General features: G+C 38.6%; 1 protein-coding gene across 1 annotated transcript in view; it reads left to right on the top strand.

The window, feature by feature from the left end:
* Positions 1 to 26,862, top strand: part of Dpp4 (dipeptidyl peptidase 4) — an 87,908-nt gene that overhangs the window by 26,048 nt on the left and 34,998 nt on the right. The window contains exons 4-11 of the mRNA XM_048345328.1: positions 488 to 579; positions 1,766 to 1,846; positions 8,394 to 8,446; positions 8,556 to 8,628; positions 9,350 to 9,470; positions 13,040 to 13,200; positions 14,689 to 14,792; positions 24,628 to 24,763. Of these exons, the coding sequence (XP_048201285.1) occupies positions 488 to 579; positions 1,766 to 1,846; positions 8,394 to 8,446; positions 8,556 to 8,628; positions 9,350 to 9,470; positions 13,040 to 13,200; positions 14,689 to 14,792; positions 24,628 to 24,763 (821 nt within the window). The remainder of the gene's footprint in view (positions 1 to 487; positions 580 to 1,765; positions 1,847 to 8,393; positions 8,447 to 8,555; positions 8,629 to 9,349; positions 9,471 to 13,039; positions 13,201 to 14,688; positions 14,793 to 24,627; positions 24,764 to 26,862) is intronic.

Consider the following 26,862-nt stretch of genomic DNA (forward strand, 5'->3'; position numbering starts at 1 on the left):
GTATTTTCCTTATATTTAGAGTTAGAAAGGAAAAGAATACAGGAAAATGAAAACCTAAGTCTGATATGCACTATCAAAAGTTAAATGTGGGGCTGGGAATGTGGTAGTGTGCTAGCCTGGCATACATGAAGCCCTGGGTTCTATTCCTCAGCACCACATATATAGAAAAAGCTGGAAGTAGTGCTATGGCTAAAGTGGTAGAGTGCTAGCCTTGAGCAAAAAGAAGCCGGGGACAGTACTCAGTCCCTGAGTTCAAGCCCCAGGACTGGCAAAATAATTTTTTTAAGTTAAATGTAAATTGAAACCATGTCACAAGTGGCAAAAGAATGAATGGATACTTGTATAATGTTCATTGTTTATATTTTCCCTAGAAATGCTTACTTCATCATTCTGTGAGTTTGAAGTTTGATTTTTATTGCACAACCTTTAGCTTATGGAAGTGTTTAATAGCAATTAGAAATACTGATATGGTCTTTTCTCTCTTCAGATCATGAATATCTCTACAAGCAAGAAAATAATATCTTGCTATTTGATGCTGAATCTGGAAACAGCTCCATTTTCTTGGAGAACAGTACATTTGTATGTTTCCTCACATAATTAAATGATGCATGAAACTCAGGGGACTCTTTCCATTCCTTTCCCAGTCATGACTCCTATCATTGTGCATCCTGTTGGACTCTGCAGCACATGGCACAATGGACCTTTCTCTCTCTGAAATGCTCCCTGCCTTGGCTACCTCTTACTCTTCTTGGGTGACTCCTCCTCTGCCTGTACTGTTTTTGAATGTAAGTGTTTCCCAGGTTGGGCCTCTCCATGTTGTGTCCTCCTTTCTTGTGAAAGGTCACACATTCACAGCTCCAGTGCTCCCCTTTCTGCTCTTGATTCTCATTCGTGCATTTTCACACTCACTGTCTCCTAAGATGCAGGCTTCACTTTCCAACAGGATGCTGTCTCTTTCCCATAGATTACCTGCAGACTATTTTAATTTACTCTCCCAAGCTGAACTCCTCTTTGATGTACACAAGCTCAAGTATCATATTCCCTGTGTTGGTATTCACTTTTTTGTTTCAGTCACCCAACTGTCTTTGGCTTTCCTATCACTGCGGTCACTATCTACTCAATAAAACATGTCACTCCATGGTATTAAGAATTTCACAAGTTTCCACTTATACAGGGTGGACCAGCACAAATCCTTATTAACTCTTGTGACAGTGAGGGTCTAACCTGTGTCTCTGTCTATGTGTTAAAGAACAGACCAATGTAATGCCCAAGTCCAGGGTGATACAGCCCCCTGCCTCCCCTTCTCATCCCAGCCACCATGTTACCAGAGACTGCCATTGTGAAACATAAACATGATACTATCACTTTCACATACGAAAAGTAGGACAAACCTCTACATTTTCTAATTGAGTCCCAGAAATTTGCTGATTTGACACCATCCCACTTGTCACCTTGTTCCCACACTCCAAAATGTGCTCAGGCTACATGCAACCCTATACACCCACATGCCTTTTGCCACAAGCACCTAAGATTTCTCTCGTCCTATTCTCCCTTTGGAGAGAGTTCTTTCTCTGCTCTGACATCCAGCTTTCCTTTCCTTGACCTTCAAATATGGTCATGTGTGTAGGTGACTGTACCTCCTCTCCTACCCTGGGTACTCCCAAGGCAAAAGCCATGTAGATGTAGAACAGAGCCTTTCATGTAGCAGGTGCTGAATGATGGCAGTTACATTGCTCAACTTCTCTTTCTTCTACTTGGTTGACAGGAAGGCGTGGGCTATACCATAAGTGATTACTTGGTATCTCCTGATAGACTGTTTGTTCTCTTGGAACATACCTATGTGAAGGTAAAAAAAATATTCTCTTATTGGGACATTAAAGAAATTATATTAGTTTCATGTTATAACTGGTTTCAACTGCATGTGCATTTTATATGTGTGTCTAAATAATGTTGACACTAAAAGTCACTAAATCAGCATGAAAAATGTATACTCATTTGTAAAGCACAAATGGTTGGAAAATTACTTTAGCACTTTCAAATATTAAAAAGCACATTTAATATTGTGTTATGGATATGGACAACATAACAATAAAAGTTTACAACAGATATTGATTGTATTATCTTAAGTTTACATATCTGACTTATACATCTGGTAATATAATCCCTTATTTCTTTCCACTCAGCTTATATATAATGAGACCTTCAGTATTTGTTTTTTTTGTTTTTTTTTTGGCCAGTCCTGGGCCTTGGACTCAGGGCCTGAGCACTGTCCCTGGCTTCTTCCCGCTCAAGGCTAGCACTCTGCCTCTTGAGCCACAGCGCCGCTTCTGGCCGTTTTTTCTGTATATGTGGTGCTGGGGAATCGAACCTAGGGCCTCGTGTATCCGAGGCAGGCACTCTTGCCACTAGGCTATATCCCCAGCCCCTCAGTATTTGTTTTAAAAGAGGTAAAACTTAAGCATAGTGGCTCATCTCTATATTTCCAGCAACAAATATAAAAGCTCACAACCAGTTTAAGCAACAATTTAGTGAAACTCATTTAGTGATGACAAATCAGTTTGGTGGTAACATATCTGTAATTCCAAATACATAAGGAAACCAGGCAGAGGAATCTAGTCTGGTTCTGGTAAAGAGCACAAGTCCCCTCTGAAAAAATAACTAGAGGAAAAAAGATAAGGACTATGATTTAATCTGTAGACTGCCTGCCTGGCAAGCAGGAGGCACTGAATTGAAATCTCAGTATTATAGAAAGAAACAGCTTAAGTGCCTGTCTTCTAGAAGAGACTTTAAAATACCCTACACCCCCTCCTGATCTTCAGGTCCTGCTGTGTATAAGCCATTAGAAGGAGGAGAACCTCAGTTCTGGTTGTAGAGGCCATATCCAGAGTACTCCACCTCCTCCAGTCACCGAACAGGGAATTCCTACACATTCAGGAAGCTTGCCACTGAGCCACACATCCTTTTTCTATTTATAATGGGTGCAAATGACAGGTAACTAAAACTGCAGCTTCTTGCTTGGGTCTTTACACAGACTCAGTAACCCTTACCAAATGTAGGAAGTTCTAAGGAATGCAAAGAGACAAAAAGCTTATAGATATACCCTGCATTGCAAACAAAATACAAAGTGGGGATTCCTAACCCAGTCTGTTTTTTCTATGAATAATTATTTAAATGGCCTTATCTCACACAACAAAACTTCTGTACTCAGGCCAAGCAAAGCATTCCCTCCTCCCCTGACTGTCTCAGGGTGGTAACTCTCAGTCATAATATTTATCCTGGATTCACTCTGCAGAGTTCCGTTTCCTACACAGGAAGATTCAGACCAGGTTCTGCTAAACCCATCAACTACAAGAAAAGCAGTATCTTATGCCAACTTGATCTATTCTCAATTAATATGATCATTTGTATAACTCGGCACTTCTTGTTGTACTTATTTCTGCATAAAACAGATTCCGTTGAGGATCCTTAAAAAAATTCCCAGCATCCACTCTCAATCCTCAGATCAATAAAATGAAGTCTCTGGTGGTAAAGCTGGGGAAAGATTTTTCTTTTTATTGCTATGGATTATTTTAATGAACAGCCACAATTGTGAAGCACTGAGTAAACAGTTGTCCATGTGAAACCTTGTGATGTGCTGGTAAGGGAGAGGCAGGAAAGGAATAAATAACAGCTCCGTTGGCTGTTCAGTCTAGGTTGACTTCTGGATGTAATCCACTGGTACATTTTAGTTTAGACAACCATCCTTTGTAGTGTGTATTTTTATTCATGTCACTGGTGCCTGATCTGTATATGTAACTATTTTCACTCTATTCTTCTCTTCTCCTAGCATCCATACCCCAACCAGAATCCACAGCACTTCTTTAAAATTGAATTATATTCAGTTTAAACCCTCCACTGGCATCCATCATGCTCAAAATAAAACCCCAGGGGCTGGGAATGTGCCTTAGCGGTAGAATGCTTGCATAGCATGCAGGAAGTCCTGGGTTTGATCCTCTGCATGACTTAAATAGAAAAAGCCAGAAGGAGCACTGTGGCTTAAGAGGTAGAGTGCTAGCCTTGAGCAAAAAGAAGCTAGGGACAGTGCTCAGGCCCTGAGTCCAAGCCCCAGGACTGAAAACAATAAATAAAAAATCCCAGCACAAAGCCTGGCATCTGTGTGGCCTGTGGAATTTGACTTCATACTTCCTATCTGGCCAGCATTTCTTTTCCTGGTTTCATCTTAGACTCACTTGGGGAGACTTTGAGAAACACAGATGCCTCTGATCCTACTCAAAGTAACTACTTCAGCATTGTCACAGATGGTGCTCAGAAAATGGGGAGATTTAAGGTATTTCATGTAAGTCATGATCCAAGTAGAAAGAGACCTTCAAGAGCACAGTTCAACCATCACTCGCATTCCCATCTATTGCTTTTGCTTCTTTCTGGAGTCTTCTTCCCCAATCCTCTGGCTTCCCCATTATTAATTAAGGGTTGATTCATCTTTGGTCACTTTATCTAACATTGTCCCCTTCCACTCTGTAGTAACTGTACCTCATAATGACATTATCTGTGTCCATTAGTTGAAAGAATTTTTTGGTATTTGTTTCTTTGCTTATTTCTTACCTGCTGTTTTTAGTGCCACTGGCCCTTGTTTTAATCACTGCAGCACTCCTAGTGCCTGAAACTAGACGTCATGGTACTCAGTGGATACTTATTAAATGAGTAAAATCAGTGTTTACAAAGCATTGAATTGTAAGGTTATGGAAGTATAGCTCCTTCCACCCCCACCCCAGTCTCCTTTGCTTTCAAGTGTACCCAATGTGTTTTCCTATACAGTGCAAATGTCTTGACTAACCAATGCTCAGTGAATATATCAAAAAGAAAGAAAAGGCTGATTTTTATTTTTCCTTGGCAATAAGCTATCCACTGTTCTTTAGAATCCTATTTCATGGCACTCTCATGACTAAGTTAGTGCACCAAGAATGATCCATTGTTATTTCTAACAATTTCTAACAGAAAAATGAGTATCTTCTAGTCTGAAGTGGATGTTCTCCACACATCTCTGTTTACTGCCTAATTCTCTGGAAATAATAATGATGTCACTTATCTCATGTTGATGATGCTCTATAACTTTGCTAAGTATTTTTCATGCAATTGAGATTTCCAATACCATTCTCCTTGCTTTCCTAAAAAGAAAATTGAAGTTTAGAAAAAAGATTGCCTGGTACTAAACAGTGGAGACTAGAATCCAGGTTAGAAGACTTTGAATTCAAACTCATAAGCAAAATCTTTTTCTTTGGATTGATGTTGTTTTCTGCCACAATGCTTTTTTTTCCCTTTAGCTAGTTTCTGTGTGACCTCTACTATAAAACTCAACCCAAGGATCACATTTTGCACATGCTCCCTTCTACAGGAAATTTGTGGTTTCTCCTTCTCCTTGCCTACCCCTGTAGTATCTCTTGGCACATGCTATTGAAATTCTTTTGTTGTAGTTTGCTTGCCCATTCAAAGCCACTTAAGGGAAGCAATGCTGCCAGCTTCTACAGACAAAATAGACAAATATGTCTGTTTCAAAAGATGAAGTGAACTTAAACTTCTTGGGTTTCTTTTTGCAGCTCATGGTGGTGTTGTCATCTTGAATGAGCTCAGGCATAGTATTCCAGCCTGTACCACACCTTTTGGCTTTAACAAGTATTTTGCTTAAGATTGCCCAGAAGCAAGTATAGGGTGTGCCAGAATAATGCAGGATTCAAGAAAGGAATGTATGACTTAGAAGAAGTGGGAATTTAATAAATGCTGTTGACAAGAAGGTGTAGGAGAATGGAAAATGATATAAGTAGTGAGGTTAGGTACTCTGACTCCTTATCTCAGCTCGGCTGTCATATAGCTGTGTGTTCTTGAGATACCCATTTCATTTCTCATTTTCATACATGCAATTGCAGTTTTATTTTTCATTTGCTTATTTCTTAAATACTTACTATTTGTCTTGGGCCATTGGGCTCTATAGATATCTAATGATAAATGAGACACAGTGTTTTACCTGTAAGAGAATGTTAGGAAACACAAACATACAAAAATTTCTTTAATTTTTATGTGCATCTAAATACGCATGTAATTTTTCACAAATGCAAAGATGCTATAATACTCATACATTGTATCTTCAGCCTTCTCTCCTCTTTTCTGTGCTTGGATCCCTGAAGTATAGTGTATGTCTCCACTACATTTTGTGTGTGTCTCTTGCTCATATATAATGCAAATGAAAATATAGGTTAAACTATACAGTGAATCTTTCCAATTATGGCATGTCCTATAAAAGTAGGGTCTTATATACATACTATTCTGTAACATGCATTTCTTAATGATATCATACAGAACTTCTTTCAAGTCATGCCTCTTAAGTCATTTGAAAAAAATCTTAGTAGAGTTTATATTTTAGAGCAGCTTTTGAGTTTACAGAAAATCAGCATCCTTCATCCCTCTCACACCTATTTTCCTAACTTTAACATCTTGCTCTGGGTTTCCTACATTTATTACAACTGGGACAAATTGATATATTGTTACTAATGCACATATTGACTTTAGTGTATAGCAGGCATGCACCATTATAGTGCTTTAGAGAGTTCCTCTATTGTGTTAAAATTTCCTTCTCAACTCCACCTATTTGCCCCCTCCCTCCTGAAAAACAACCATTGATCTTTTTACTATCTCCACATTTTTTTCCTTTCCCAGAAAGTCATATGGTTAATACAGCGCTTAACCTTTCAGACTAGCTTATGTCACTTAGCAACATGTATGTGTGACTCTTCTATTATTTGTGGCTTGATAGCTCATTTCTTTTTATTATGAAATAATCTGTGTGTGTGTGTGTGCGTGCACACACACACACATTGGTACTGAGGCTTGAATTCAAGGCCTCACACTCTTGTCCCTTAAAAGCTGTCACTTTGCCATTTGATCCACACTTTTCTCTCTGGCTTTTTGTTTGTTAGAGTTGAGTTACAAACGTTTGGGGGCAGTTTTCTGCTCTGGTTGGTTTACAAGTGTGATTACTAAGTCTCAGCCTCCATGTAGCTAAATTATACATATGAGCCACCAGCTTGTGGCTTCCCATTCACTTCTTATGTAAGTCCATCTCTAGTTACTCCCAAATTTTGGTAATTAGGAATGTAGTTGCTGTAAAGATTTGTGTGTAGATTTATGGGTGAGCTTCAGTATGCAACTTAGTGGAATATATAAGATACTTTTAGTTATTTCCCCATGGAATATTCTTTATGGAAATGTTTTTATTTTAATTTAAGGATTCAATATATTGATTAGATGAAGACTATTCCGACTTTGTCTGTTTTAAATGAGTTGCTGTAAAGAGCTTTTTTTTCATTTTTTTACAACTTACAATTTATTGATAAAATGTTCATAATGGTCTGTTAGAAACTTTGGTAATTGTACAGTCTGTCCTGACTCAACATTTTTCTTTTCCATTTTGCTTTTGTGATATTGGTCTTCTATATTTTCTATTACTTTTCTTATTTTTACATTTTTGCTAGCCTCCCTATAGAACCAGTTCTTTACTTCATTGGATTTTTTTGTTGATGTGTATACTTTCTATCTGATTACCATTTTAAACTTTAATGTTATTTTTATTTATTATTTTTATTATAGTTTTATTTATAGTATTATTATTTATAGTTATTTTTATTTAGTTTGACTTTAATGTTAGTTCTCTGAAGATGGCTGTTTAAAAATCGACACATTGGGCTGGGGATATAGCCTAGTGGCAAGAGTGCCTGCCTCGGATACACGAGGCCCTAGGTTCGATTCCCCAGCACCACATATACAGAAAACGGCCAGAAGCGGCGCTGTGGCTCAAGTGGCAGAGTGCTAGCCTTGAGCGGGAAGAAGCCAGGGACAGTGCTCAGGCCCTGAGTCCAAGGCCCAGGACTGGCCAAAAAAAAAAAAATCGACACATTGCAGGTAGCTTTAAAAAAATCTAAAACACCAGACATTTTCCTCACCAATGAACAAAACTAAGCATCCTTCAATATCAGCATCATCTGTAGTCCCATGTCTTTGAAATACTGTATGAGTAAGAGAGATATTAAGTCAGAACTTGCTTTTATTAGACAGGAAATCTTAATGTACCATTCCAATTGCTATGGATAATGTTGCATCAAAAAATGACACTTTGTCTTTGGTAGTCCTAAGAAGACTTCTTGGAGGAGGTGATAACAGAGCAAGCTATAAGTGAGGTCCTGCGGAGTTTGTTCCAAATGTTCTGCAGGTTCCAAAATTCTAAAATTCTAAGTATGAAGCTCTAGTACACAATTAAGTTTGAGATTATGACACCTGTCATCTTGAAAAAGTGGCCAAGTTGTCAAGAATCTTAGAAGCCTGAAATATATGTTTTTTTCTTACAGCGATGGAGGCATTCCTACACAGCTTCATATGATATTTATGACTTAAATAAAAGGTCAGTGGTTTCTCCATAAAATCCCATTTGTCTTTGCTAATATAATTTTTAAAGGAAATCCCACTGTGAGTTTTTCTTTTTGGTAATGCTTTCTTTATCCTTTCTCCAGGCAGCTGATTACTGAGGAAAGAATTCCAAACAATACACAATTGATCACATGGTCTTCAGAAGGTCATAAATTGGTTAGTGAATATCTTTGGTTGTCAGAAAAAAATTGGCTCAAATCTTTCATAGGCAGAAGGTATTAATCTTGGTAGAATGCAGACATCTTAGAAATACAATTAATTCATTGTAAAATGTCATGTTATTGTTCAAGACAATGTCTTACTAAACTAACACAGGAAGTGCAATTCCTGAAAGCTTCTAAACATGTACTAGCAAATTGTTTATTAACTGAGAAAATGCTTATTGAATTTAAGTTCTCATTTTCAACTGAGCTTAGAAACTTTTGAAGCACATCTGCTTTCTACTAGTTTAGTGGTATTTGGAATCACTGCACACATATTGTCATGTTCTGTGGGGCTAGGAGAATGTTAGAAGCTTAAAGAAATTGAATGCAATTAATTTCCCTCTTCAAAAATGAAACTGCATTGCTTCTACTTATTCTCCCCAAACAGAAATTCACAAGCACATACCATCCTTTATAAGTAGTCAGTATGTGAGGTTTGCATATACACTTTAGCATCTTCTAGTGGTAGATACGATGTAATTTTCAAATCTTAAGGCTGTTTTCTTCATTATTTAGAGCTATAACTCGTATCTTATTCTTTAAGAAGATGAGGGAAGACTGACTCTTATTGCTCAAATTTACTCTGTAATGACAATAAGATTCTAGAGTGTATTCAGATCAAAAGTATATTGTAGTATGTTATTATTGACCTGAACACTTTTTAATCTTTACAGGCATATGTTTGGAAAAATGATATTTATGTTAAAACAGAACCAAACTTACCAAGTCGGAGGATTACACAGAATGGGAAAGAGGATGTGATATTTAATGGAATAAATGACTGGGTTTATGAAGGTAGAGAAAATCTTGTTCATCGAAAATTTATATAGTTTTAAAAGTACTTACTACTTTTCTGTAAAATGTAGATATGTGATGCAACTCAAAATAGCTTGTGTTCTTAAAAATATCATCCTATCTGTTTTCAGAATTGACAGCACCAGGTATCTCATAGATGAAAATTTCATAACAATAACTAGACAGCCCATGCCCTCCTTCTCTCACAATACTCTGCTTGTCTCTGCTTTGCTACAACAATGAGCCTCTCTGTTTAGGTAGGTAGCTTTTCTGGTCTTGCAGTGGCATAAAATCCTTCAGATTAGCATTAGATGTTTCTCTAATAAAATATTCCTAACCCAGAAGTTTCCAAGCAAGCAGATTTCTCCCAAAATAATCAAAAAGATGATAAAATACTATCTGGAAGTTGAAGAATTGAAGGGAAATGATTTCCTGGTTTGCCGATATTGAGGGTTCATTTGAATTTGGGAAAACCATGATTTCTCCATTCATCGTGATTAGTGAAGAAAAATTAAAGATAAAGTAAGGAAAATGAGAAAAAACTAAACTTTATTTTTTTAAACTGAACTTTAAAAAGGAATATTTTGTCATTAATAAAGAGTTTTAGAAATTACTCAGTAAACATTTTTGAAACTTAGAAAATATTATAAAGTATTTTAATGTTTGTCATTGAAATCACTCATGAAGCCACCTCATATTTATCAGAAGAAAACTTTTCCTTCTTTCTTCCTATTATAGTTTAGAATTTAATCTTGATTCTTGTTTAGTCCAAGTCTAGTCTAATTAATGGATGACAGTATAAAAACAACCACAGATAGTATTACAAGAAGATAGCTGAATGCCCATGGTTTATGCTTGTAAGCCAAGTAACTGAAGAAGCTGAGACCTAAGGATCAAGATTGAAAGGCAGTCTATGCAGAAAAGTCTGCGGGACTCTTATGTTAAATTAACCACCCAAACTGTGAAAGAGTAGCTATTGCTCAAGTGGTAGAGTTCCAACTTTCAGCAAAAAGGTTAGGGAAAGCTCCCAGCCCCTGAGTTCAAGCCCCAGTAATGGCAGCAAAACAAAAATAAATAGATATCAACTGTCTAGAAATAAAAGAAATAAGTGCTTGAGTAAAACTTGAAATGAACCGACCTAAATGACTTTTTAAAAACTCTTTTCTATTTATTTGTAACTCACATCATTCTGAAAACCACTAACTTCTTTATAGTTAGTTACTTAGAGGCTAAGAATTGGACTGCAAAGGACAGTGGGACTTCTTGAAATTTTGCTATTTATCATTTCCTTCTTTTTCATGCACTCCCTCAGAAGTAGTAAAATGTCCCTAAGCTAAGCTGATATGTTGCATCCTTTCTAAGGTAGATCACAGCTGCAAGGATCTCATGTGTTCATGTCTGAGATATTACACACAGAAAAATAACTAGAGCTCCCATATGAGCCTTTCTTTTAAAATGAGATTTTAGTCTCTAGAGAAAAATTTCTACATTTTTCAATATGGAAAAAATACGTCCTGCCTTACAAATAAATACTAACTTAAAACAGAAAACATTACCTGCTATCTATTTTTACAATTTTTTTTAAAACCAAAACTTGCCCTAATTATTCTGATGTTACATTAGTGCAGCTGTGTTGTAGGCTAGAATAAATGGGTAGACACTATCAGGATGAGATATGAACTCACTATATGAAAAGGGTTTTTGTGGAAACTCTTGGTCCAGAGTCATAAGAACTGGATTCTGGTTCTTACACATTTCTCTCAGTCTCACAAAGCCTTAGTTTCCTGGTCTGTAAAATGGCCTATGAAGATACTTAATGGCTTTTATGAAGACTAAATTAGATGCATTTTGTAAATCCTAAATGTTATGTTGTATAAATGCAGCTCAATGATACAATATGAAGCAATCAAAGGGGCAATAAGCTTCTTTCAAAATACTAGGTTTCTGTAGTTAGAAATGCTGAAAAAGCATTGGGATGGGCAGTGCAGCTGCAATGGGAAGCTGGAATCAAGTCTGGCGGGTCTGGATTAATTCTTGATTCTACTAGTTCTTAGCCATGTGACCCAAGGCAAAATTCTCACTCCTTTGCCATTTCCTCATTTTGTTCATCCATGAAAATGGGTTGTGGTGATTGACTGTCATGATAACTTTTGATTGTTATCAATTCCTAGTACAGAGCACTCATTAAGTGTCACCTCTTTATCAAGATTATGAATTCATTTTATTGCTACTATGTATACTGCTCCTGCTATTGTTATTACTGAAAGAGCATTTTGAAGCAACTGGCAGAGTTCTTAGTCATCTGAACAGTGGTGATTTCTTTATCCTAAGATTCCAGTTTCTATGTCTTTGCTTTTTCATTTACTGATACCATCACTTGAGATGTAGATTAAATAGGAGTTTCTACCAAGTCTACTTATCTGTTAGATTTCCATTACTGTAACAAAATACCTGTAAGAAACAAGAGTTGGCTCACAGGATAAATGGCTTTGGTGCATGATAACTTGGCTATAATTGCTTTAGATCTATGGCAATTCATTACATCATCACCGAGAGTGCATGGCAGAAGAGACTGCTTATTTCATAGATTCCAGGAAGCAGAAAGAAAGGGAAATCCTAATATCCTATTCTGGGGTGTTTCCCTAATGATCTAATTTCTTTCCACTAGGCCTACCTACTAAAGTTTCCATCCCTTCCCAATAAGGCCAGGTACTGAGGACTTCAACTTAAAACATGGGCCTCCTAGGGACAATATACATCGAAACCATCACAAATTATTCTCAGTTAGTGAAACAGATTTGGAAATTTTAAGAGCCATGGATTAAATTTTCCATGAGCATATCTGATAATTTGTTGGAATGAGCTGCCTTTCTCTGGAATTGAGAATGAGCCCAAACACTATAGTGAAAAGAAAGGTATTTCTCTCATTTGCCTTCCTCTTTGACCCTTTTCCCTATACATCAAAGAAGCAGTGCTAAGCCAAAGGAGTTTTCACATTCTAGGCTGGGCAAAGGAGATGTTGCCAGTAGGAATCCCATGGGGCTCTTGCCATTCTAAATCCATCCTTCCCACACCTTGTTTGTGCCAAGTGTAGTAAACTCTGGGCATATTGGTTTGATAGCCTGGAGCTACACACCACCCACCAGTACCCTGCGGGCTCCGTACAAACTCAGCCCACTTGGGGAGAATATGCTGGCATTTTGACTGTTAGAAAATTAGAAAGGAAAATCAGCCTCTTGTGTGAAATTTACTTTTAGTATGTTTTGAGGCATAAATTTAGAGGATTATAAAATAAAGGAAAAAATGTAGAGCTTATATTAAATATCACATGCTAAAATATTCTAAAATGCTTGAATGGGTTACTTATTTTTATAATCCAGATATATCCTTGAAGATTTTCTTTTCATTCATGTGTGTATTACTCTGATTTTGGAAGCCCAGCAAATGTGAAGTGGTTCATTAGTTGAACTCTACTGTAATTACTGAAGCTAATGAGAACAATATTTTGAATGCCAAAGCCAATTTATTAGCTACTTCTTGTAACAGAACAATTTATGTCTTTTTCTCAGAGGAAGTCTTTGGTGCTTACTCTGCTCTGTGGTGGTCTCCAAACGGCACTTTTTTAGCATATGCCCAATTTAACGACACTGGAGTCCCACTTATTGAATATTCCTTCTACTCGGACGAGTCATTGCAGTACCCGAAGACTGTGTGGATTCCCTATCCAAAGGTCTGAGCTTTTGTTCATATAGTGATTCTGTGATTTGATGGGGAGAGAATGGTTGCATTTAATCCCTTCCTGCTAATGAAAATATTGTCAGTCTCTCTTCAACAGCTTGCTGTGATTACTCTTGCTGAAGTCAACAGCATCTGGCAATTTTAAAGTATTTTTATTATCCCAGGAAAGAGTGTGATTTAAGGTTTTGTAATTTCTCCAAAAACTTTGAGAAATGACAAGCAGAGAAAGATGGTGAAAATGCTTTTGAAAGAGGTAGGGGGGAGGGATGAAAATGTTTGAATGAAAGAAAAAGAGAGACTATAATTGAATCAGAAGCTCATCTCATTTGTAGAAGTTGGAATGTGCCCGAGTTGAAGTTGAAAAGCTTGGTTATATATCAGATTGTATTACTAATTAACCAGATACAGTACATAACAAGATTCGGTGAATGTAAATTTTGTGCACCCTACATTTGTGATAATAGTGCCACATCTTGGTTTTTAAGGTTTCTCACTGCCACCCAGGATATGTGTTCATTAAAACTGAAAAGCTTTGTTAAACTGGGTAAACCAGGAAATTATGTGATATTAGAAAGGAGCCAGGAATTCTTCCCTAGTAACATAATAATAGTGGTCACAGCATCATCTACAGGAAAATCGAACAAATTTTTTTTTGCTGCATGTGACTTGGAAAAGGAGTTTTTATTTTTACCAACTCACTTAATTTGCGTTATGAAGAGCTGCCATTTTAGGAAGGGAGAGGAAGTTAAAAGGAAAAAAAGATCTGAAACTAAATATGGAGATGTGTTTTCAGTGGAATGTTATTTTTTGATGAGCAAAACTGGCAAAAAAAACCCCATAAAGTGTTCTCACTAAAAATATCATATTATTTCTAACTAATCTGTCAATAGAAAATCTATGTGTATATTTTAAAAGGCTTAACAAGCTTCTGTCATAATATTGACTGTAAAGATCCAACATGGTGAACCTGAAATTGGAGTGGAAATGCCGGATGCCTAATTAGCATCATTGGGCATGGGCTCAGGTACTGATTTTCCTGGAGGACCATATCTTTGACAGAACCTAATGTGTTCCTCCTGGTAACATCCACCAAGGACTTTTTGTCCTGAGGAATCAGGATACATTTACAAATGATAGAACTGATTTTAAGATATTGTTAACATCACAGTCACAAAGTACATAAATTATAAACATGCAAACACTCATTATTTAAATAAGCATGCTTTGGGCTTTCATTTTTTATAGACGCACATGCATGCAGACACACAGACATTCATGAACACACAAATGAATATTTTGTTTCCACCTGAACATACAAAAGTCCCACTTCCTGACATTCCCTTATGTCTATTTTATTTATATTGAATTTCTTGAAAGTGCCAATTGCCATAATTTTATGGTGATAGGACAGTTTCAAATTTATGTAATGATGTTATGGGGTTTTGGTCCATACCAATTATGTGATCATTTTTCCCCCTAGGCAGGAGCCGTGAATCCAACTGTAAAATTCTTTGTTGTAAACATAGACTCAGATACCAATCCAACCTCCTTCCAAATCACTGCTCCTACATCTGTGAGAAATGGGTAAGATGCTTCTCTTGAATGCTTGGGTAATGGATAAGTTCACACTGCACAGTGAGAACAGTCCAAGTATGAATGATGAAATAGTAGTAGTATCTCACTGCAAAACCCAGGCTACCATTCCTTCATTCTTCCTTTCATGGGATTGCTTCTTATCTTCAGGCTGGCCACAATTCTAGTGTTTGCATGCTCAGTGAACAGTTCAGCCAGCATCCAAGTGTCATGGCGTCTACACTCAAATTGGAGATAACAGATGATGGCCTGATAAACAGTGAATAGTGTGAAGTGCCAGGTGGTAATAAATGTGAAACAAACCAAAGCAAGGCAAAAGTGTGAGAGCTGGTGAGGGGTGTGGTCAGGGAAACCCTTGTAGTACACAGAACTGTGAGCAGTGATGTGAGACAAGGGAGTCGATCCATCCATTACCAGACCCCAGGGTTCGAGGCATGGAATTGGCAGGGGAAGCGCAAAAGCACTGCAGAAGGAATGTATTGGGGCTATTAGAGGAGCTACAGGGTGGTCAGAGAAATAAAGAGAAGGTGAGTGGTGTGAGATACGGACAATATGGGGTTTTGTAGTCTAGGGTAAGTCCACAAAAGAAATTCAGAGAAGTTGTGCATTCAGATTGGGAACCCTTTGATAATCTTGTCCTTAAAGATGTATCGTACTTTAAACAATCCTAGAGGTTTGAGATTCTGCCATCAAGCACCTTCAGACCAATGTTCATCTCCCTGTAAAGAAACTGTAATGGATACAATTTATGGCTGCCAAGTAGTTCTTCATTCTGTTCTGTTATTTGCATTGGGTTTGTTGTTATTTTTAACTAGCAGTAGCACATAATAAGACTCATGGTATGCCAGACACAAGATATTATTAAATGCTGTATCTCACTACTGCTCAAGTAAATCTGCCATTCCAATGGCTCTTATTGTATGCCTGTTATGCAGGCAATAACAACATGAGGTCAGAGATTAAGAAATGAATCTCATGGGATTCTCTATTCAAACCACTAGCTGTGACTGCAAAAGGGAGCACAACTAAACACTTGGCCTTGTGTACCTGGTGCCTTGAGAAGCCTAAAGGTGTCAGAGTAATGGGAAGACACTCCATTTCCCTGGGAAGACACCCAGTTTCCCCAGGATTGCATTAACTGCCAAGCTTGCTGCAGGCTGTGCTCTGTGTTTAGTAAATCTTTAGCTTGGTCAGAGAAGCTTCATTAGCCTATTAATTCACAAGGGAACTCAATTGACATTAGATTAAAAGGAAACCAAAACCTTTTTCTCCTAAGTTTATTCAACAGTGTAAAATTTGCTATTCGCTTTCACCCAGCCACCTCTTCAATCAACATTGATTGAGCACCACAATTTACATTGTTATGTGTAAAGCCTTAAAATTTGGATAAATAACTCGAAGAGTGAAGTGACAAAGGTCTAAACCACAGGCTGCAAGCATTCCAAGGAAGGAAGGTGGGTTTTTCATGACCCAAGGATCAAAGGATGCATCCTGCAGAATGAGCAGCTTAGGCAGGGGTACTCCAGTGAGGCAGTGAGGTAGAAAACAGGGAGTGGGAATTCACAAAGCTAGCCTGGAAGAGCCTGGTAGTGCCTGGCTGGCCTTTGGCCTGCAGCCAATATATGTCTATGGAGAAGATGAGCCATGAGTGCCTGCTCAGAAAACATTCCATCTGAAAGGAGCTTCAGACCTCGCCAACAGTTTATAAACATTTTGAAGGACCTGGAAACCTTTACACAAGTGAAATATAATGCAGAGGTCCAATTCAGAAAACAGATGGAAGATTGCTGCTCAGGTTGGGCAAGTCTAGGTCATGTCTCTACTCCCTCCCTAGAATTCCTGAGAGATTAGAGAGAGCCTGGAGAGATCCCCTGAACAGTCAGAGTTCCACTCTGAGCACAGATGACAGGGCTAAGAGAAATAAAACCACTAGCTCAAATCAGACAGCAAGGTAGTATGGGAAATAGGAATAGGGACAAGGCCTGTGCCTGCTGGAACAATACAACTGACAATAAAATTTAAATGTGTTGAGAATTTCTAGGGGCTCTAGGCCTGAGTTCAGCATTCTACCTCATAATTCTCACTTATTCTCCATAAGCACATGACACCTTTTCATAGCCATTTTACTGATGAAGAGACATGATTAGCTCTACATGGAAGTCACTTTCCAAGGCACCATGGTGAAGCAAAAATGCTGAGCCCAGAAAACCTAACCAACTCTAAGGACTTATTTTTTGTCCTCTGTGAATTAATCATTAGTCCTTGTTCTCTGGAGTACTTTAAGCTAAATGAATGTTGGGGCTTGCCCCTTGTAGATATTTTGTGGAAAGTATTACAATAGTGAAGAATCATTCTGGGGCAATGCCACAGGGAAAACAAATATAGCTGTTGACACTGAAGGTTGAAGCTTTTCTAAAAGCAGGCTCTACCCCGCCCCCACCTCTGAGAAAATGTTTTCACTGTGGTAAGACACCACTTGTAGGCCTCCAGCAAAGATCCAGCATGACCAAGGCAAACCAGGAAAATTATCCCACTTAGTGTATGGTTGGACCCCTAGGCTGGATTCTCCTGTGATGGACAGCTCTTGGATTGGATGGCCTGGTCCAGATCAGTAGTTTTCTTCCTTCTTCTTATATTCCCTTCATGTTTTGTCTCTTTGTCACAGAGCCAATAGAAACTGAACGATGACATTTGTAGGAAGGATGTTTGTTTCTGAGTTGTTCTTTCCCAACATCAGTGGTCCCTTGGTTCCACTACCCACAGCTCATAGCATATCCTGCCCCTGTTTGCTCTAGTTGTGCAGGATCCAGTAGATAAAGACTTGTAGTAATTCTTCTGAACAGTGGATGATGCTTGATCAGTAAACCAGGGTCTTAAAAGCCTGGAATTGCCACTTCAGAGATAAGTAAATGATAATCCCTAGAGACCAGTGATATTTGCTAGAAAGGAGGCAAATTTGGGCTCATTCGCTACCAATTCTGCATCCATAAGATCTGTTACTTCTCGCTCCACCTATTTCTCTTGCCAGAGATCTGTCAGTGGACCCATTAGGGTTGGCATCCCTATCAGAGCAGAGGGTGGCATGGAGCCCAAGACCAGCACTGGCATTATGCCTGCATCCTTTGGTGATTTGCTGAATTAATCACTCCATAGTCTGTGGTTGCTATTAGTGGTATTTTTCCTTTCAGTATTTTTTTCCAGTTAGTAACACCTATCTTACTTTAAGTATTCTTTATGTCCCAAATGAAAGATTTATACAAATTAGGGCCATCCATATCACCTGAAAGACCTTTATGATATGCCTACTCTTTGCAAGGCACAGTGCCAGGACAGGCAGCCACTTTACAGGAGAATGCCTGTGGTAAGACATTCAAAAGCAAGTCTGTCTTGGTTTATTCAACTATGATTTGCCTTATAAAATCTAGTTCCCATGCATCTCTCTAGGGAAAAAAATTATTTTCATTACATGAGGAATTTGATGATAAAAAGAAGCAAAAGAGTGAAGCCACTAGTACTATTGCCCCAAGGAATAGGCACAGTTTCCATAGTGGGAGCAAGTTTGAACAGGAAATCTGCAGTCACTTGCTTCATTTGAATCCTAGCTCCCATAACGTTCTAGTTGAGTGATGTTGGGCAAGTTACTTAACCTTTTTGCACTTATATTTTCTTATCTACTAAACATGAACTATAAAGGTGCCTACCTCACAGAGTGGTCATGAGCTTTATGTAAAGCACTTAGAATAGTTCCTGGCACAGAGAAAATACCACCAGGGTGTGAACACTTATTACTATATCCAGAAATTTCTCCTTGCTTTAGCATTAAAGTGAGGGGTAATTCCCCTTAGGCAAATACAACTTCAAAATTTAGAGGAACTTGTTGAGTCACTATGCCTCACCCAGGTAATTGGTCTGAGCTCACAGGAAGGCCTGGCTGCAGGTGTTGGCCCTCTTCCACCCTCCCACAAACATTACAAAACGAACATTCCTCTCTCCTCTCTCCTCTCTCTCCCTTCTCTGCAAAATAGAATCAGTAGCCTGAAAGTGTAGGTGATGATGCTAATCCTTGGAGTTGGATGTTTCCGATTTAAAGTGAGACTTAAACCTTATAGTAAATAGTTGAGTTGATGTGACTGGGAATGTGGCTTAGTGGTAGAGTGCTTGCCTAGCATGCATGCAGCCCTACATATGATTCCAGTACCACATAAACAGAAACAGCCAGAAGTGGTGCTGTAGCTCAAGTGGTAGAGTGCTAGCCTTGAGCACAGAGAGGCTCTCTCTGGGAGAGAGCCCAGGCCCTGAGTTCAAGCTCCAGTACTGGCAAAAAAAAAAAAAAAAAAAAAAGGTTCAGTTGAGCCATTGGTGGACTTCTTTTTTATGACTCTAACGTCTCAGACTTAGCATAGTCCTGGTTCAGAGCTGCAACTAAAAAGAAGTATGTTTACAAGAAAATTCAAAAGTGACTGTCTACAACTCTGCTAAGCCTTCCCAGGGTACAGAGTACACACAAGGTCATGGACAGTGACAAATGTAGTAGAGGGCCCAGATTCATTAACCTTTATCTAGAAATGGGCAGGGAAAGTCCTGATGCATGTGAGATTCCTGGCTGATTTCCCACATGCCATTACACAATGTTTTCTAGTGGGGAAATGTTGCTTTATACTTCTGATTTCTAAACCATAGGTTTAGAAATTTATGGTGTTAGTAGATAAAGCTATTGAAAGACTCACTCTTCTCCTTGCCTGCCCCCTCTAACACTAGGACAGTGTACAAACAGTAAGCTTCCTCATCTATGCTCATGCATCTTCTATAATCTTGTGTATGTGAGTGAACCCCACTCCATCAGAGAAAGGTGCTTCATTTCCATTGGACTGTCCACAGGGCTTCTCACCTATACAAATAAGATATATAGCCTAGGTTAGCCCAACAAGGGCCATGTCCAAATCTAGCCTGTCACCCAATTTTGCATCATCAATAAATAAAAATGATTTTATCTTTTTAAAAAGTTAGGAATAATATAACTATATATGTACATATGTACGAGTATGTAATATATATTTATTATATATAGTTATTTACATCACTATATAAAGTTGAAAGTTTAGCTTTATGTTGGAATATAGACACTGTTTGCTTTTTGTTTTGTGGGTTTTTTTTTTTTGTTGTTCTTACTGTTGTTTGGGGGAAGTTTTTCCTTCTTTTTTAGTACTTTTTCTTTTTCTTCTTTTTCTTGATGCTATGCTAGAGCTTAAATTTATGACCTTGGGCTCTTGCTTAAATTTTTTGTTCTAGGCTTGAGCACTAGCACTTGAGCCATAACTCTACTTCTTGCTATTTGTTATTTAATTGGAGACCTGAGTCTCTCAGACTCCTGGGCTATCTTGGAACCTCAATCCTCAGATCTCAGACTCTTGAGTAGCTAGGATTATAGGGATAAGCCACAAGCACTACATGTATTGCACCCATATATCATTAGCCAGGCAGAGTGGCTGAAGCACAAAATCTGTGGAACACAAGAATTGAAATATTTATTATCTGGCCTTTAAGTTCAAAATTCAATTCCTGGTCTAGAAAACAAATTTTGAAAAGCTTCATCTTCTTTTCTTATTATTTTTTTAAAAATTCAGTATCTAAGTACACTCTTTGCCCAGCATAAATCTTATTTTCCTTTCCACGTTCATATCTAACTGTGTTGAGCTCACGCAGAGAGCTGGAGTAGATGAAGCTACTGTTCATCTCAGGGCATGCAGAGAAGCAATGTCAGCTGCTGTAGCCTGACTGCAGTGATAAAAATTTTGGTGGCTGGAGACACCAGAAGGAACTTTCCAAGGAAACATAGTGAACAAAGGGACATGTAAGCTAAGACCTAAAGAAGTGAGAGTGTGTTGGGTACGAGGGGCTCATACTTATAATCCTAGCTATGTCAGAAGCTGTGATCCTGAAACTAGCTAGTTTGAAACTAGCCAGGGCAGGAAAGTTCAAGAGATTCTTATCTCCAATTAATCATTCAAAAGCTGCAAGTGAAACTATAGCTCAAGTGGCAGAGCACCAGCCTTGAGTGAAAAAGCTAAGGGATTGCTCCCAGGCTCTGAGTTCAAGTCCCAGTATCCCCTTGCAAAGAAGTTAGGCTTTGGCAGTCCTTTCAGAATGAAAGGCAAGGTTAATCAAAGAGAGGCTGGCTGGAAAAACTGAGGGTATCCAGAAGATCAGGAAAACCCAGACTAGGGAATGTGTGGGTTCTTAAGGAGAAATAAGAGTGCTGAATTGAACAGGTGTCCCAATGTGTGGGATGTAGTGCTTTGAAGCGGTGTGAAGAACTTTGGTTTCAGTATCTGCAGCCAGCAAAGGCAAATCATGGAGATTCACTGGACCATTAATTCATTAGGTGTCCTAAACTTAAAAGGGAATAGTATGTACTAATCATTCCCAATGAGGGAAACCATAGAGTCTGTGTTTCTTTGGGTCTGGCTCGCTTCACTTAGTATCATTTTTTCCAAGTCTTTCTATTTCCTTGCAAATGGGGCAATGTCATTCTTTCTGATAGAACCATAGAATTTCATTGTGTATATATACCGCAATTTCTTGGTCCATACATCTACTGAGGGGCATCTGGGTTGGTTCCATATTTTAGCTGTGGTAAATAGTGCTGCAATGAACATTGTTGTGCTAGTAGCTTTAGTATAGTATTTTTTTGTGATCCTTTGGGTAAATGCACAAAAGTGGGGTTGCTGGGTCATAGGGGAGTTCAATGTTTATAGTTTTGAGGAACCTCCATAGTGCTTTCCAGAGTGGTTAAACAAGTTTACACTCCCACCAACAGTGTAATATGGTTCCCTTTTGGCCACATCCCTGCCAGCATCTGTTGTTATTAGTTTAGTTGATAATGCCCATTCTTACTGAGGTGAGATAGAATCTCAGTGTTGTTTTGATTTGCATTTCTTTTTTGTTTGTTTATTTTTTCTTTATTGTCAAAGTGTGATACAGAGGGGTTACAGATTCATATGAAAGGCAGTGAGTACATTTCTTGTTCTACTTACTATCTCCTCCCCTCCCTCTTCCCCTCTTACCCCTAGAGTTGTGCAGTTGGTTTACACCAAATAGTTTTGTAAGTGTTGCTTTTTGAATGGTTTGTCTTTTTGTTCTTTGTCTCTTGATTTTGGTATTCCCTCTCCCTTCCCCAGTTCTAATACCCGTATAGACAGTATCCAGGGTACTCAGATGTGATACAGTGGTAGCAAGGGTACAGCCACAGGAAGGGAGTACAAGAGAAACAAAACTAAACAAACCAATCAGTCAAACAAAAAGACAAGGAAAAAGAGAAAAAGGTAGTACAATTTCACATGGCATGTTGAGAATAATTATAACAGTGGTATAACTCTTGTTTCTGTAATGTGGAGTTCATTTCACTTGGCATCTTCTTATGTGATCAGATGGGTGTAGCTATTGGGGTATTTTGATCTTCTACCATGACTAGCCTATTCATGTACTAGCTATTCCCTTTGAGGGACACCATAGGGTTTATGTTTCTTTGGGTCTGGGTCACTTCACTTAGTATGATTTTTTCCAAGTCCTTCCATTTCCTTACTAATGGGGCAGTATTGTTCCTTGTGATGGAGGCATAGAATTCCATTGTGTATATGTACCACATTTTCCTGATCCACTCATCTGCTGAGAGGCATCTCGGTTGGTTCCATGTTGTAGCAATGACGAGTTGTGCTGCAATGAACATAGTTGTGCTGGTGGCTTTAGTGTGGTCTTGCTTGTAGTCTTTTGGGTAGATGCCCAAAAGTAGGGCTTCTGGGTCGTGGGGGAGCTCTGTGTTTAGCCTTCTTAGGAAACTCCACACTGCTTCCCAGAGGGGTTGAACAAGTTTGCCTTCCCACCAACAATGTAGTAGAGTTCCCTTTTGGCCACATCCTCTCCAGCATTTGTTATTATTAGATTTCCTGATAATAGACATTCTTACTGGGGTGAGGTGGAGTAGACGATCATAATAGCTCAATGAACATATAAGATGATGAACTCTCGAGTTATAGAAACAAGCAGTTTATCATTGTTGTTGTTATTTTTAATGTACTATGCGAAATAATTTCTTTTTTCTTTTGTTTATCTTCTCTATGGGTTAGCCCCTATTGTCACTTTAACTGATTTTGGTACCGTGGGTATCATATATAGGTTTATTGGAACTAGGGAAGGAAAGGGGGACATCAAAATAGTGAGAGAAAGGATAAAGGGCTCACCAATGCAACAGTAGTACTTACAAGACAATAGATTGTAAACTAATTGTACAATTGGGGGGAGGGAGACTCAGGGCAGGGGAAGGTAGGAGAAAAATTAGGGATGAGGTAACAAGTTTGACAAGAAATGCCCTCACTACCTTATGTAACTTAACACTCTGCACATTACCTTGATAATAAAAAGAAAAATATTGTTAGTAAATTTTAAAAGGGGGGAATAGTAAAGCTAGTAAAGCTAACTTAGTACTTCATCCTAAGCTATGAAGACAGATCTGTAACTATATTGTGTATGATTTAATGAGTGTGAAAGAGTGGAGACAGGAACTTATTGAACCTATCAGAAGGACAGAGCTATCTAGGCCACAAAAATTGAGACTTTGCCATTAAACAGGAATTTAATGAACACATTTTTTTGTGTGTGTGCCAGGCAGTTCATCAAGCCCTGTGGATCCCCTGTAACAAATCACATGAGAGGAAAGGGTAGGACTGGGTGCTCCCTCCCCCCTCCCACCCCCCACAGCAACTGGGTGCAGGTTATCTTCCTCTCTCTCTCTTCTGGCAACAGGACCAGACAGGATGTGGGTGGGTGGAAAGACTCTTGTAGAACTTTCTGAAAAATGAAAGCAAGGCTTTGATCAGACACTGGAGATGAATGATTTATGAATAATCTCTCAAAATGACACTTGGAAAGGAGCAAAAACAACCAAAAAGTCAAACAACAAACCATCAAGAACAAATTATTTTAGGGAAGTCAGCAGAAATATAAATTATAAGTTCCATACATTTCAAGTGGTTTCAAAAATGTTTAGAGGTATATTCTGGGGAAAGTGATATGCTGGAAGGATCTCAATATAAAGTTAGATAAAAATGCAACAGGATTCTTTTATATCTTCAGTGGGTTCCTGATTGGACATTCCAATACCTTGATTCTCTGTGGAGGTGTGACGCGATTTTTCCCAGTTTAAAAGAGAAGTAGTAAAGTACAAACAGGTGAACTCTAGTTTCTTCCTAATGAGAAAAATTCTCCTAAGAAATACATCAAACTAATTATCAGAAAATACTAGAATCACAGCTAGAATCTGAGGGCTTAGGAGGATTGTATTGTTCCTTCGAGAGAACAGATAAGAGATGGGCAATCTCTGCCCTTGACTGCCGAGTACCACCACAATGTAGATACATTGTGGATCTGAAACCCTGAGCCTGTGGTATTACACCTATGTGTATTAAGCTACTGTCAGATATTTTTGCTGGTTTTTTGTTGCTAGAAATACTTTAGAAAATGCAAAAAAAAACACCCTATGATATTAAATGGTACACTTAACTATTTGAAATTCTTCCATGAGATTGTTATTTTTACTGAATAAAATATTTGCTTGTACCAAGTCTGAAACAAATTCTCCCTAAATTCTGAAAAAAAATCATTGTTTCCACCCCTCTCTTCATCTTTTTTCCTCTCTCCCTCCCTCCCTCCATCTTTCTATCCCTCTCCCTTTTCCACTCCCTGTCCTTTTTCCCTTTTTCCTTTCCCTTCCCTTCCCTCCCTCCCTCCCTCCCTCCCTCCCTCCTTCCATCTTTTCCTTCCTTCTTTCCAGGGACCACTATTTGTGTGATGTGACATGGGTCTCAGAAGAAAGAATCTCTTTGCAGTGGCTCAGGAGGATTCAGAACTATTCTGTGATGGACATCTGTGACTATGATAAGTCCAACTTAACATGGAATTGCTTACCAGTAAGACTGGGTTGGAATATTGTGAATCTAAAATAAAATGTGATCATGGAAATGTGTGATCTCAGGGAGAGTGAAGATTGGGAATTGGAAAATGTAGGTTTGGTTTGAATTTTTGTTGTTGCTTTGGAGCTTAAACTCAGGTTCTGGGGCCTGTCCCTGAGCTCTTTTGCTCAAGGGTATCACTTTGAGCCACAGATTCATTCCTGGTTTCCTGGTGGCTAATTGGAAATAAAAGATTCATAGACTTTCTTGCCCAGGCTGGGTTTGAACCACCATCCTCAAATCTCAGCCTCCTGAGTAGCTAGAATTACAGGTGTGTGCTACCAGCACCCAGAAGAAAATGTAGTTTGAGTGTCTCTTCTCCCTGACATATGTCCAACAATGAGCCTTTGGGTCAGTCTTGCCTATCAGGTAACTTGATATCCAATGTGACTCTGTTTTATCTTTGTTCCCAGTCAAATCATTTCACTTATACATATGATCACCTGAGGAAGGAGGAAGCATGACTGGAAACCTGAAAGACAGAATGAGATGATAATACTCAAAAATGGAAAGTGAGCTAGGGGCTACAGATGCTGTGAAGGGTGTTTTAATAGTGAAAATGTAGAGAGTGGGGAGTAATTGGCCACATATATAAAACAAAATAAACATCAAGAGGCCACTGATTCATCACCACCCTGTGGATGTCTTTAAGCAGGAAACCATTTTAGAACATAAATCATCACCAGCCTGAGAAATAGAAACACAGATACAAACTCACTGTTGATACAGTCTGAAGGTGCTGGGAAGTTACAGCCAGAAGATGGCAAGATCCAGCCAGGCTGGTGTTCCATGGGAGCTCTTTAGAGAGGTATTATCCTCAGGAAGGTATTGCTTAGAAGAGGCTTCCTGGTACTTGTTAAGGACACTAGCATGCCTACCTTTCTGGCCATGGGCCATGTCTCTATACCTCCCCTCCCTATTTCCATCCTGGCTGGGCACAGTGCTGTTTCTCATCTCAGAGTTCTGGAACAGCCCATATACGAATCCCCTTGTTTATTAATTCATGGAAGAAATATTGATTGCCTATAATGTTCTAAACTGTGCTGATGCATGCATACATATTTTTTAAATCAGATATAATTTCTGTTTCCAAAATGTTTCTGTTTTGGTTGGAAATCCCATTTTTTTAAAAAAAAGAACAACTCTTTACCAGATGTGTGGCTTATACCTGTAATCCAAGCTACTAAGGAGGCAGAAGTCGGGGAATAAAATCATGCTCCAAAACTAGCTCTTATTCTGACAAACAAAATAAAATCAAAAGGGTGAGGAGAGTGGTTCCAGTGGTAGACTATTTGCCTACCAATCATGAGCCATTGAGTTGAATAACTAGTAATATAAGAAAAAAGAGGAAGAAAAAGGAAAGGAGGAAATGAATCATAAGATTTATCATGCATTAAATACTTAGTCTGTCAGGGGCTGTTGAGACTGAAGCTCAGTAGAGCTGGATCAGGCCACAGAACTACAACCACAAAACAACAAATCCTTGCTTCTTGAGAATTAAATCATTATCATATCAGGATATAGTGGCATAAAAGGGTTTACTCAAGACACCCAAGACGAAGGGGGATAAATAACAATTTTGCTATCATCACTTAGAACAGAATAAGGAAATAGCAGAGGGAAGACAGCGTAGTAGATATGGGCAAAGACCCATATAAATTAAGGGTTGTAGAAAGGTTCTAGGATGAATAGATGAAAGCATGCAGGAATGATGGGCACTTGTAACCAGGGCTGGATAAGAGGAACAGAAATGGAAACTGAGGCTAGAGATAGAAAATTAGGCTCATGTGTCATTCTGAAGAATTAGAAATAGAATTTGGGCTCAGGTGACATCTGAAAAGTCTGTATTTATGTTGTAAGAAATAGGAGTTGTTTCAAGGTTTTAACTTGAGAGAGTCTCAGGTTGGGACTAGAATTGTTGCTGGCGTGGGGGTGAGTGTTTGCAGCCTAGCATGGTGGATGGTAGAACAGAAGGAAAAATGATAAGCAGCATCTCCAATTAAGAGACCATGGCAGTGGACCAAAGGAAACCTGCCAAGAACAAGAAGGCAATCAGT

The sequence above is a fragment of the Perognathus longimembris genome, chromosome 4 (genome assembly GCF_023159225.1).
Source record: "Perognathus longimembris pacificus isolate PPM17 chromosome 4, ASM2315922v1, whole genome shotgun sequence".
Classification (NCBI taxonomy): Eukaryota; Metazoa; Chordata; class Mammalia; order Rodentia; family Heteromyidae; genus Perognathus; species Perognathus longimembris.